General features: G+C 40.5%; 1 protein-coding gene across 1 annotated transcript in view; it reads left to right on the top strand.

Annotated features, from left to right (window-relative positions):
• Positions 1-13,318, top strand: part of LOC143099421 (E3 ubiquitin-protein ligase rnf213-alpha-like) — a 351,714-nt gene that overhangs the window by 209,132 nt on the left and 129,264 nt on the right. Inside the window, exons 28-29 of the mRNA XM_076262416.1 lie at positions 64-3,561; positions 3,703-3,839. Of these exons, the coding sequence (XP_076118531.1) occupies positions 64-3,561; positions 3,703-3,839 (3,635 nt within the window). The remainder of the gene's footprint in view (positions 1-63; positions 3,562-3,702; positions 3,840-13,318) is intronic.

Genomic DNA, 13,318 nt, shown 5'->3' with positions numbered 1-13,318 from the left:
CATGTGACATAATAGTTCTCACTGATCCAGCTCACTTTGTAACTACTCTTCTCCCTCTTGTAGATGTCCACAGAGATGATGAGCAGTTTATTGGAAATGTTTACGACAGTCAGATGTTTGTCACCAAATGACACCAAAAAACATTTGAGTGCAAACGATAGAACAATTTCTACACATAATGAATTTCAAACCATGGATGACAGTGAGTTCAGGAGTGAGGTGTTTCAAAGACCTTACCAGTACCTGAAACGGTTCCAACAGAGTAAACTTGAACAATTCATATATGACCCCAATACATGTGACGATTCTCCTATGGAGTGGTTGGAATGCATTTTGCTTTATTGTGAGATTAAGGACCCATCCTGGATGGAGCTTCGCAATTTCACCCACTTCCTTAATGTGCAGCTGGAGAAATGTGAGAAGTCTGTGTTCTGCAGTGACATGCTTAGAAATGACCTGACTGGATTTAGGACCTTTGTGGTTAAATTTATGATTACAATGTCTCGAGATTTCACTATGCCGTCATTGAGGACATCTGATGAGAGTGACCTATCTGGAAGAAATGGAGATGAAGACATTCTCAGTGAATATCAGATAGAGAGACGATGGGAACAGCATTCTCACCCATACATTATGTTTAATGCTGATGGAGTGTCTATGTCCTTCTTGGGGTTCCACATCCAAAATCTGAATGCTGTTGATATCCATTCTAAAAAAGTAATTGAGCATAAGATAATTACTAAACAGTTACTATCACAACTGACATTTCAAGGAGTTCAAATGAACACTGACTTCAACAATATGGCTCGATCTGATCAGCTTGAGATTTTATGCAGAGTTCTTGGTGTCAACAGTGTGAAAGACCCAGATGAGTCTTACCAGCTAACACTAGACAACATCTTGAAAATTCTTGCCATTCACATGCGATTTCAGTGCAACATTCCTGTGATAATTATGGGAGAAACTGGATGTGGTAAAACTCGGTTGGTCCAGTTTATGTGTGATTTGTTGAAAACAGAAAAAGAGAAGACAAACTTGATTGTGGTCAGAGTCCATGGAGGCACAACATCTGAGCAAATCTACAAGAAGGTTGAAAAGGCCATTCAGGTTTCAAAAGAAAATGAAAAACTTGGCATGGACACTGTCCTCTTTTTTGATGAAGCAAATTCAACAGAGGCTGTCTACGCTATCAAGGAAGTGATCTGTGATAGGACAGCCAACGGATGCAAAATTGATGCCCCACAGCTCAAATTTGTTGCTGCATGTAACCCTTACAGAAAGCATACCCAACAGACAATAGAACAGCTAGAGAGAGCTGGACTGGGTTACAGGGTCCGTGCTGAAGACACAAAGGAGAAGCTGGGTCGCATTCCAATGAGGCAGCTTGTGTACAGAGTTCAGCCATTGCCACCCAGTCTGTCACCACTTGTCTGGGACTTTGGCAAGTTGAATGAGCACACTCAAGAACTCTACATCACACAGATGGTTCATTCTTTCTTCAAAAAGGAAAATCTCTCGAAGAAATATGCAACCATGTTCATAAAAGTGATCTCTGTATCCCAGAGGCACATAGCTAGTTTAGCCAATGAATGCCGAATGGTGAGCCTCAGAGACATTGAGCGATGCATGAAAACAGTCATGTGGTTTTATCAGCAAAGGACCACTTTGTACCCTCTTATTGACCGGAAGAAAGACGTGAGGGAAGTTGAGAACATGGAGATTGATGACATCATACGCTCCTTGATTCTTGCAGTTGGAGTGTGTTACAGTGCATCACTAGAGCACCGTGAGAAATACATTGAAGAGGTTGCAAAGGTCCTTTCCTTGAAAACCATCGACATGATGAAAGAAATAGATCTCTGCCAAGAGGTCTTCATTGATAATGTGGATTTCCCAAGTGCAACAGCAAAGAACGATGCCCTGAAGGAGAACGTCTTCATGATGATAGTCAGCATGAATCTGAGATTGCCTCTGTTTCTTGTTGGAAAACCAGGAAGTTCTAAGTCACTCTCAAAAACAATAGCTGCAGATGCTCTGCAAGGGAAGTCCTCACGTAGCGATCTCTTCAAAAGATACAAACAAGTTCAACTCCTCTCATTCCAGTGTAGTGCATATTCAACATCTGATGGGATTATCTCCACTTTCAGACAGTGTGCCCAGCTCCAGTTAAAGCAGAATCTGGATGAATATGTCTCAGTAGTTGTGCTGGATGAGATTGGATTAGCAGAAGACTCTCCCACAATGCCACTGAAAACGTTACATCCTCTCCTTGAAGGTGGATACATTGATGATGAGGAACAAGAAGTTCCCATGAAAGTCGGATTCATTGGGATTTCCAACTGGTCACTGGACCCAGCTAAGATGAACCGTGGTATACTTCTGCTTAAAACATCTCCAGGAAAAGATGAACTGATCAAAACAGCCCAGGAAATTTGCAAGCCTTCTACTGCAGACATTGAGGAAAATATTCCCAAACTCACTAAGGTTTATTCTGTCATTTTGAAAATGGCACAAAGCCCCAGTGACTTCTATGGGCTTAGAGACTATTACAGTCTCATCAAGGTGATTGTGACCTATGCACGAATGTCAGACAGTGAACTATCCATGGACGCTCTTGCAAAAGCTGTTCAAAGAAACTTTGGAGGTCTGGATTCTGAAGTTAAAGCTTTGGAAATATTTAACAGAGTTTTTCAAACCACATGCAAGGCAACCAAAACCATTGACCTGGTGAAGGAGAATCTTGACACAGAAAAGAGGACAGGCCTAGAAACAAGGTATCTTTTGCTTCTCACAAGTAACAATGCTGCCCTTTCAATCTTGCGGAGCCTGAACACTATTGACAAAAATGACACAGAAATCATCTTTGGGTCTGGATTTCCACTTGACCAAGAGTATTCACAGGTTTGCAGGACAGTGAACAGAGTGAAGACATGCATGGAGACAGGAAGGCATGTTGTGCTGCTGAATATTCAGAGTCTCTATGAGAGTCTGTATGATGCCTTAAACCAGTGCTATGTCAAACTAGGTGGGAGTAATTATGTTGACATTGGACTTGGGTCTCACCGTGTGAAATGCAAAGTCAGGGATGAATTCCGCCTTATTGTCATTGAGGAGAAAAGTGTTGTGTATTCACAGTTTCCAGCCCCGCTCCTTAGTAGGCTTGAAAAGCATTGTTTGGAAATGTCTACAATTCTCTTGGAAGATACCAGGGAAATGCTTGGAGACTTAGAAAAGCAAGTTGAGACAATGTTTTCGAGTGAAAGTGAAGACTGTCCAACACTTTGTGATATTTTGATTGGGTTCACTGGTGACTCCATGGCATCAGTACTATTGCAGTGCTGTCCTCAATCTCCCCCTGAGTGGGAGTCAACAAAGAAAAATGATATCATTCAACAAGCAAAGGAAAAAGCAATACAGTGTGCAACTCTAGATTCCATTCTAAGAGTGACTCAAGACAAAGAAGCTGTTCAGGAGCTGTACTTCAATCATCAGACTCATATCAATCTGACTGATGTAATCAAGAAACATAGGAGCACTAGTGACAAAGGCTTTTGTCTGGAGGTACCTACACACAAATGAGTTTTATTCCATTTTAAACATGTATTGTTTTATATATTCTCTTTAGCTTTTTGAGTTTATTCATACTTATCTTATACTTATCTCATATCTTGAATTTTGACTAATTTACGTTTTTTATTTCAGATGTCAACATATTCTCGACTCCTAAATCAAATAGATTTGAAGTCACTGAACACGGAATTGAACGTTTCCCAAAACCAATCCAATCTGTTTCGACTTCAAGAGTTTCAAACAGAACAGGCTTTCTGTGACGCACTGAGGTAAATACTCTGAAATAAAGCTAAGAAACACGATTTGTTGTAAAATAAAAAGAACATTGCCAATTTCCACTAATTTGTTGGTGTGGAAAAGTGAAACATTTGTATAAGCTGTTTCCTTCTTGTGCATCAGCATTTTTAAACTGACACTTAGGACCCTATTTTAATGAACAGAAACCCGGCGCAAAGCGTATTATAGGGGTGGACAAACGCTTAAGGGCTCTATCTTAGCGATCTAAAACGCATGGTCACTGGCGGATAGCGTAAATACATTAAGGGGTTTGTCCAGTTAATAACACATGTACCGAGTTTGTCCGTTCTCTGGGATATGTTTTCATGCTAATCGAACGTGACCAGTTTTATCACAAACCGCTAATTAGCTTATAACGCTAGTCTTCAGGGCACACAGTCGCGTGACAGTTCAGCTCGCGCTGCTCCAGTCCAACGCTGTGCAACGTGAGCTGAATTGTCACGGCACTGTTTTCAGCCAGCCTGTATACGTGGACGGTACTGTTTCTAAACTATCCTTTTAATAAACTGTCTGCACTGTCACTTACAAAGTTCTCAATGCTTCGGTTTACATGTAGGGCCCCTCATTATGCTACCGTGTAAGTGTGGTGCTATTTTGAGACTTGTTAGTGGTATAGAAATAGTGATTTCTTTTTACCTTTTTTACGTGTACCCTGAAGAGTAGCGTTATAAGCAAATTAGCGGTTTGTGATAAAACTGGTTACATTCAATTAGCATGAATACATATCCCAGAGAACGGATAAACTCGGTACACATGTGTTATTAACCCTTAGGTTCATTTCGCGCCGGAATTGTCCTTTAAACCAATGAGAATGACATCTGTCCTTCCCTTTAACAGCATGCAGCGCAACTTCAAACAACGCATCGGTATTTTGATAGTGAGCGGCATATTTGAAGGAATCTGCTTGCATGCGAGACTGTATGGCACAGGTATTCCAGTAAACCATGTTTTACTAAAACCTAGCAGAGTATAGGCTACACACATCTGCACTCGTCTATTATTTGAAATCAGGCAAAGTGAAACTAACTTCACTGTGGTTTCATAGTCAATGACAAAACAGTTAATTACTTTCACTATTGACTGATAAGGGGTTACCATTGAAAACATAGCCTGAAAAAAGCAATACTGTTCGAATGACTGAATGAAATACCTGAAAATATAGCAGAGGAGATATAGCAGAGGAGTTGCTGCTTACATCTTGTGACAGTGCGTCTTCAGCTGTGCTTCTTATAAGCCTTTCGCTATGGACCAGGTTTTTCTTGGTCAGAGGCGTAATGCTTTTTAGATGGTGTAAGATAGCGATTTTTAGATCATGCGCCAGACCACACCTTATGTCTTTATTGACACACCCCTGGGTGCAAGGCTTAATTAAAGTGAAGCTCATGGCGCATTCGAGTGTAAGATAGGAATAAACTTTGCTTTTGCATGAGAATATGCTTTGTGCTGCGTTATTGATCATTAACATAGAGCCCTCTATGTATTCGCTAGTGACCATGTGTTTAAATCGCCCTTAGAATCTACTGTTTGTATGCAGTGTTTTGACACTGGGACATGGGTCAACATTAATTATTCACTCATGACTCAGGCTTTAAAATGGCCACTCCACTGAAATGCCTCTGTTGTCTGTGACAGAAGCCTGAAAGGCAGACAGAGCAGGAGATCAATGATGCTCAGGTCCATTCATGGGCGACCCAAACGGGAGCGTACCTATGTTCCCCGGGTCCTATGTTCCCCGTTTTGTATGGGACCGGGGAACATAGGACCCTATTCTTAATTAAGGGTCTAGTAAGGGTAGAATAAGGAGTTACACCTAGGAGTGTTTCTCCCTCTCCCTTATGTGTCATAGAATGTGTCAATCAGTTTTGATGTGTTATGATTGGGGGGAGGTGTCCGGGAGGGAATATTTAGGGATTTAGATAGGTCAGTGATTGATAAGGGGTGGGATTAGAATAATGAGTTCTAAGACGTTTATTGTAGTTTACACCTCCTACTGACCGTACTAGTTTGTACAGTGTCGGTAGAGATTTTTCATCGGCACTATAGTAATATTAGGACCTGTTAAGGAATTGCGGGGAACATAGAACACTTTTTCAAAAAATGGGTTCTATGTTCCCCGAAAATTAGCGGGGAACATAGGACCCTTTTGGGGGAAAACGGGGGAACATAGGACCCTTTTTCTGGGGAACATAGGACCCGGGGAACATAGGGATGACCCCACCCAAACTCCCCCAATGTTATAATTCAACCTGTGACTTAAATTGTTAATATTATTGAAGAGAATTATACCCAACCTGCTTTTTTATTACAGTGACCTGGTGCATATTCATTTGTACATCCTTACAACAAACATTGCTATTGTACTGAAGAGAACAATAGAAACAGAAGAACAGAATTCTCTTTTGTGCCTACGTCATATAAGACAGCCTAGCCTACTTGAAGCATCCACAACATCCTTACAGTAGTTACACAAATGCAGCACGAACACAATTTACAATCTGACTGTTAGGCTGAACGGCAAATTAGCCTACAAATTTAAATACAGCATAACTTCATGTTTTTGCACACTAGCAGTAATTCCACCATTAATAAATACATTTTGTTTCTAGCTGCTAACGCCTCCATGCTTCAATGGTGATGATAACTATACCATACAAATCAGTGGCGGACCGTGCGTTCAGTGGTTAGGCCTTCAATGATGACTATTTTTTGACAAAAAATAATAAGGGACCGTTCGTTATTTATAAACGGGGTCACCGGAGGGAAATAGGGGAGGGTCATGTCTTTTTATTCTTTGTTGAGGGGAGGGTCACCTAACTTTTTTTTGTCTAGGAGGGAGGGTCACCCATCTTTTGTATTAATGAAAACAGCAAAAAATCAAAGTGGCTTGTTTGATTGTTGATTTCTGTCGCCATATAACGTTCTCTTTCGTTCCATAGCTCTGTCAACATTGAACAATGAAAATAAGGGAGATTTCCCGGGTTTCTCACGCAAAATACGGAAAATGTCAACATTCGTCCCCATTAACGTTGGAAGGGTTGGAGCAACAAAGTAGCCTACTTTATTCACGCCTAACAGCCTATATCCATTTGGTCAACTTTATCCAGCCCTAAAAAAGCTAAATTTAACTTTGGTTTACTTGTAGTTTACCGTGTAGCCTAACTTTAAACAGTGTGCATGCTTAACACAAAGCATACTTGTGCTTCATTCATCCACACATCCAGCTCCTAACATTTGACAAGCATTTCTACCAATTGACCTTGTTCCTGCCCATCTCTAGCTTTGCTGTCTCCATCCTTTCTGTTTTTGTTGTTTGCAAAAAATATACAGTATTTATTGATAACCAGCAACAAGTGCAATTTGTTAATCGCTGGCATCCTCTCTCCTGCCAACAAAAATGTGTTAGGCCTACGTTCCAAGTAGCAGTGCGTAATCTGCTTCAGCAAGCAAAACGATGATTTGAATACATCTGTTTCACTGGAAGGGCAAGGGGTAACAACAGGACAACACAGAGACAGGCCAGAATGCAGGACTAATAATGTTATGAGTATTACAGTAGGCCTAATATGGGATATTCTACGGGAAAATATAAAACGGCAAGACAGCAGGGAAACGTTAAAATGATAAACCCGGAAAAAGTTGGCATGTTAGGTATTTTTCGGTCCCTGTGATTATTTGTGAAATTGTGCAAACGGCCTTTTCAAGTCATTTGAGAAGGAAGGAGTGTAGCAAGCTCCCAAATTGACGCTCGTCTGAGAAATTGAGTTTTGGATAATGTTCAGCTTCGGCAGCTTTACAATGACTGAGGAAGCCTAGAGACGAGTCCATAGCAACAAGTTCATGTGTTGAATTAGTTATTACCCAGTGTGCTTTGTTGAATGGTCTCAATGCTTTATTGTTTTATTTCATGTGAATACCCTAACATTGTTGTGGAAACACAATAAGCATGGAAACTAAATGCACACTTCCTACAACTGCATTAGCCTACTTGAAAAGTTACTCCTCTAGTAGCCTAAGAGTAAATCTACCGAAATGGCCACCATCTTGGTGAAGTGTGATGTGTAAGATCAGAAAGCAGAGGTTGATTTTAGGACGGTAGTATATGTTGATGTGTTATCATAGTATAGCATGTAAGAGCGTGGGCGGAACACGTCGACAATTGGCCGGGGAGGGAAAGCGGAAATGCTTTCTCCTTCTCACGCAAATCTGTGTAGCACTCTAGAATCTTCGTTAGACAAACAAGTAATGTTCCGAGCTCAATTGACCGTTCACAAAAGCCACGCCCCCTAGTTATTGTTACTACGACCGTCAAACTCAGAACCAAAGATTCTAGAGCGCTCCGCTCTAGAATCTTTGCTCAGAACGGAGTTGTCTAGAAATTCAATGGTACAGTAGCTGTTAAGACTGTAACAGTTACAGCACAAGAGACTCTTTTAGAGAGCCACGGACCTAAATTCATTTACAATCATTTACAATCCATTGAAAGACTGCAGTATGACATGGAGACACATGTATAAAAACTCATATCTAGCTTTGTTGGGTGACAAACTTAAACGGGAGGCGAGTGTGATTCACTGATATTAACGTTAGCTGCTAGCTGTGCTAGATAGACTTGCATGCATGTTACAAGGACACTGGGCCATGTCATGTAAGGAACATGGTGCTGCCAAAAAAACGGAAACATAGCCTACATTGCAGAGCCACTTCAACTTTATTATTATATAGTGAATAAATGTTACACTACTGTGCACAGCACACTGATCTATAAAGATCAGTGGCACAGCCCCATGCTTCTCTGATATGACGAAAATAACACGTTATTAGCAGTGGTTAGCTAACTATGCTAACGTTAGTTATCTACAAGTCTCCTCCAAGTGACAATAATTTTATATACAATGCTGGCAATGCTGAAAACAATTAACATCCGTATGTATCTTACTTACATTGAGTTGACTGTGTGGCTTAATCCACAGATGTGGTAGAGCACTGTTTTGTTATGATTTGCTAAGGAGTAGGCTAACCCTTTGCTTTAAAATAGTGGAGATCTGGGACGAGAGAATTTAATCTAATTTAACATAGGCCTAATTACAGAAAACGTAATCAAGATTGAAAGGCATTTTTCTGTGTATCGGTGTTGTGTTAATCCCACATATGTCATTTGACTGTCCTTTTCAACTCATATCACTATAAAATCCCATAAAACTGGACAAATATCAAGGCTCCCAATACATTTCTATGGAGCCGTAAGGTGAAGTTGACGGGCCATGTCTGCCTGCACGGAGCTACTGCGTTCGATGGGCGGGGTTTTGCGAACGGTCAATTCCGTATCTTTATTAGGTCAATAGCTCCCGGCCATCATCCTTATCAGCAGCAAAGTGAATAGGCTGCTAGGCTAGGCTACTTATTTATCACCCATATTCATTACAATCTGGTGCCTGCTACTGTCCGGTGAAGACGTGCAATTTAGTCCATGTCATATTGAAAGTGAACACCAAGTGCGCTCAAGTATGGGTTTGTGCAGACTATTTTGAAATATTTAGGCTATCGGTTGCCTAACTTACATGTATGTTCATGACTTGCACACACATATGGCACTGCCACAGGTCTACAATGATGTGTCCACATCATTTAATAGTTTAATCTGACATCAGCAAACTTGCTTTAGACTGTTTGTAGGGCTCTCCTACTTAGCTGTAACTTTAACGTTAACGTTGGAACTGTTTTAGGTTGTGCTGCTGCTCTGATTACTCAAAGCTAATGTGGAACTACAGTAGGCTCCTACAGTGTTTGCCAAGCGTATTTATGAGAAAGTGTCTCAGCACACCACCATGATATTAAACATAAAAGTCAGAAAATGTATTGCCCTATTGCTTGTTGCCTATTTTATAATGTCTGATGGCCACGCCATGGATTTCACCAATAATGTCCACAAAACACAGATATATAAAAAGTCAGACTAACTAGCAGGGCAGGAAACCAAGGCAAATGACAATTTTCACATAGATGCCGATCCAGACAGCTTCACCAAAGCCACATCAACTCACACACAACTTCAAGCTAGCATACAATCTAGTAACCAAGCACTGCGGTTTGCAAGCAGCACAAAAACACTTTTTTATATAGAAAAGGGCCAGATTATAAGCATGTATTACAAGTCTATGTTATCAAATAAACATGAAACAAAAGTTACCAATTCCTGCATAGGCTTCTGACCAGCTACGTGCAGAGCTAGCTGACATTATGTGCATCTTGCTAACATGTAGTCCAGTTGACACAGTAACGTTACATGATATAATTTTGCTTAAAGGAACACGCCACCCAATGTCAGTAGTAATATATGTTCTTACCCAGGGGCGTAGATTTGCGTGGGGACCAAAGGACGTGTCCCCACCAATGTCAAATTACGACTGAAATGTCCCCACCAATATTCAGGTTGAAATGGGGGGAAAAGCGCTCACATGCGCTACACAAAGAGTTAAATCATTTCTCACTTCAGTGCTGCGGATCATCTCGTACAGATCTTGTAATGTGCAGTAGCCTATAAGGGTAAATCGCGCTGATTTGAAGTTACCTATAATAACTACCAGTGAGCCGCAGTCTCCTGCGCAGCATGCAGCGCTTCATCTTTACTTCACTACAAGCATGAAGTGCGTCCAAATTCACCCATTCTTCTCTGTTGAACTCCTCGAGAAGTAGGCTACTCATCACACATGTGTCACATGAAAGAGCCTTTTCTCAGCTTTTAAACGGTGCTAGCTAGCCACTGTTTAAACAGTGTAATAAACTGTAATAAACAGTTCGCGAGAAAAATAACTTCAAGAGATTTAATAATTATTCTCTGCGCCCATCTCCACATCCATTCGTCTCGGTGGAATATCGTAGGCCTACACACTCTTCACGCAACACATGACAAACCATATATCAGAATAAACAGCAGACCTTACCGAACACAAAGGTGTAATGCATTCCCGTGTATAGTTAGCTGTTCCAGAGTAATCCGGTTTTGAAATAAATTATAGAAAAATTCAACATGGTCTTTCGGCTGCATTTCTTAAAACTGAGCTGTGCTTACATCGCCTAGATCAGTGTTTTTCAACCACTGTGCCGGGGCACACTAGTGTGCCATGAGAGATCATCAGGTGTGCCGCAGAAAATTACCCAAATGTCACTCACTGGTCCAGAAAAGTAACTGTTGCATCAAAGAATTTATAACCACATGCTCTCATTGATTGTATGATTGCACTATTTGTGGTATGCAGGCATTGTACAACGGGGGCCCCATATCCAGTATTCACAAAATCATCACATATCCAGTTCATAACAACAATTAAATTAGATATAGTCACCTACAAATGAAACAGAGGGCGCTTGTTTTATTGAGCAGGTCTTGCATAGAAGCCATAATAAGGCCATATCTGTGTATTATTTGAAATTTTAGGCTATGGTATGTTTATTTTTTTCTTCACACAGGATGTTAGTGTGCCGTGGGACATTTTAAGTGTCAAAAGTGTGCCGTGGCACTAAAAAGGTTGAAAAACACTGGCCTAGATATCTGTAAATATTAGAATCAGAGAATATACAGGCAGCTCATGTTTGTCAATGTAGCCTTAATGATTTCTTTTCACAAAATGCTAAGCATGCATGTATTTAAGTTTCTTAAAACTGAGCTGTGCTTAAATGGGCATGTTTTCATAACAGACCAAATAGAAAATAAATGTTAAATATAGCCTACATATCTGTAGCCAACATATTAAAATCAGATTATGTAGGCTACACAGTGTAGTTAGATCAAGTTGGACAGTAGCACATTTTAATCATGGATAGTAGTTGGACAGTAGCACATTTTAATCATTTTATATACTGGGGGGGTAGTGGGTAGTGTCCCCACCAAAGCTCAGACCAAACCTACGCCCTTGTTCTTACCTTAACTTTCATGAGTTGAGTAATACCTCTCCTGTGTCGGTATGTGCACTCAAACGCTCTGGTGCGCGGCGCGAATGTGTTAGCATGTTGCTATAAGTCCTGGCAGGAAGCGATTACATCAACGTTTTTTGGTATACCCAGTTTTTTATATATTTTTTTCCGAAGTGTTTACAACTTAGTGTTAACTAATAATTGTTACTACGAACAAAATATTAGTGCATTCCTGGATCTACATCCTTATGCATGCTTCCTGCCAGGACTTTTACAGGCTTTTCCCAAATCACGGAAGTAATGTCGACGCAGCGGTATAGTAGCATCCATCAGGCAAGTGTTATTTAAATAAACTCCTGGTGTATTTACAAACTTTCAATGCCTCGTTTTATGAGTAAAGAACATAGTTGTACTACTGTAGAAGTTTCGTACCATTCAGAGCATTATTAGTGGGGTAATTTACGAGATAAAAGTTTGTACCATTATGACTGCAGAAACTCATTCGTTTCTGACAGCGCTACTCGACCAGGGTTTGACCAAGGGAAAACAGGTTCTGGGAGGGTGTTTGGCTCGGGGTCATGGTGCAAAGGACCCTAGGGTGAAATTACTCCGAACCATCGCTTTAAAGACACTATTATTTTTCTTTTGTTTGAAATAGTTAGGCCTTCAGAGAAGGCCTTGAAGGCCCTGACGGTCCTCCACTGATACAAATACTAATAGGTGACCAACATACATGATTTCAGGAAAAATTCTGGGCCTGGGCGTGCTATAGCATGGGGTCCGCCACTAGTCACATGTGAAATGTTTGTGTTACAAAATCAATCAAATGATTAGCCTACAAATTTAAATTCTTTACAATTTCAGCTTTGTATGATGACATTTAGATGTGTTACATGTGAAATGCTTGTGTGCTCCAAAATCAATCACACCAAGGCATACTCAATGATAACGTCAATTGAGACAAAAGCTATTCTTGACATTTTTGTTCTGATTTTTATTGTCATTACAAATTGGCATTTCTTTTTAGGAAAGGTGTGTGCAAAATAAGATGTAAGTGAAAGTGCTAACTTTCATTTCATGACTTGTGATTGTGATTGACAATACTGATTGACAAAATGTTATCTTAGAGCTTATTCCTAAAGGGCCACTTATAGTAGATAAAGCCTAGTCCTAGACTAAAGCAAACTCCAATGTAGGGCTGGGTAATAAATCGCTTTTATCGATTAATTCGAATTTGACGTTCAGGTCCATTTATTTTAATTAGCCTCTTGGGCTCCCGTAGTTCAGAGTGGGCTCACGGCTTCCCAGTTCCCACACACAAACAACATGGCAGCGAACAGGGAAGAGCTTGTTCCTAGGCACAGTGTCATCAGTGCAGCAGTTTTCAGATTACATTATAGCAAAAAATAATAGCAAAAGGCTTCTCCAATGTTTTCTCAGTTCGCCTAAAGGATATCGTATTCGTAAACAGAATGTGCCTTTGGAACATTGGATGAATGTTTGCTGGCAATGTAGATATTGCATTAAAGATCAGCCATTT

This window comes from Alosa pseudoharengus, unplaced genomic scaffold (assembly GCF_046254945.1).
Source record: "Alosa pseudoharengus isolate Yale_2024_CS ecotype anadromous, Long Island Sound unplaced genomic scaffold, YU_APseudo_1.1 YU_APseudo_1.1_scf_28, whole genome shotgun sequence".
NCBI lineage: Eukaryota > Metazoa > Chordata > Actinopteri > Clupeiformes > Clupeidae > Alosa > Alosa pseudoharengus.
This window is presented reverse-complemented; position numbering and strand designations above follow the sequence as displayed.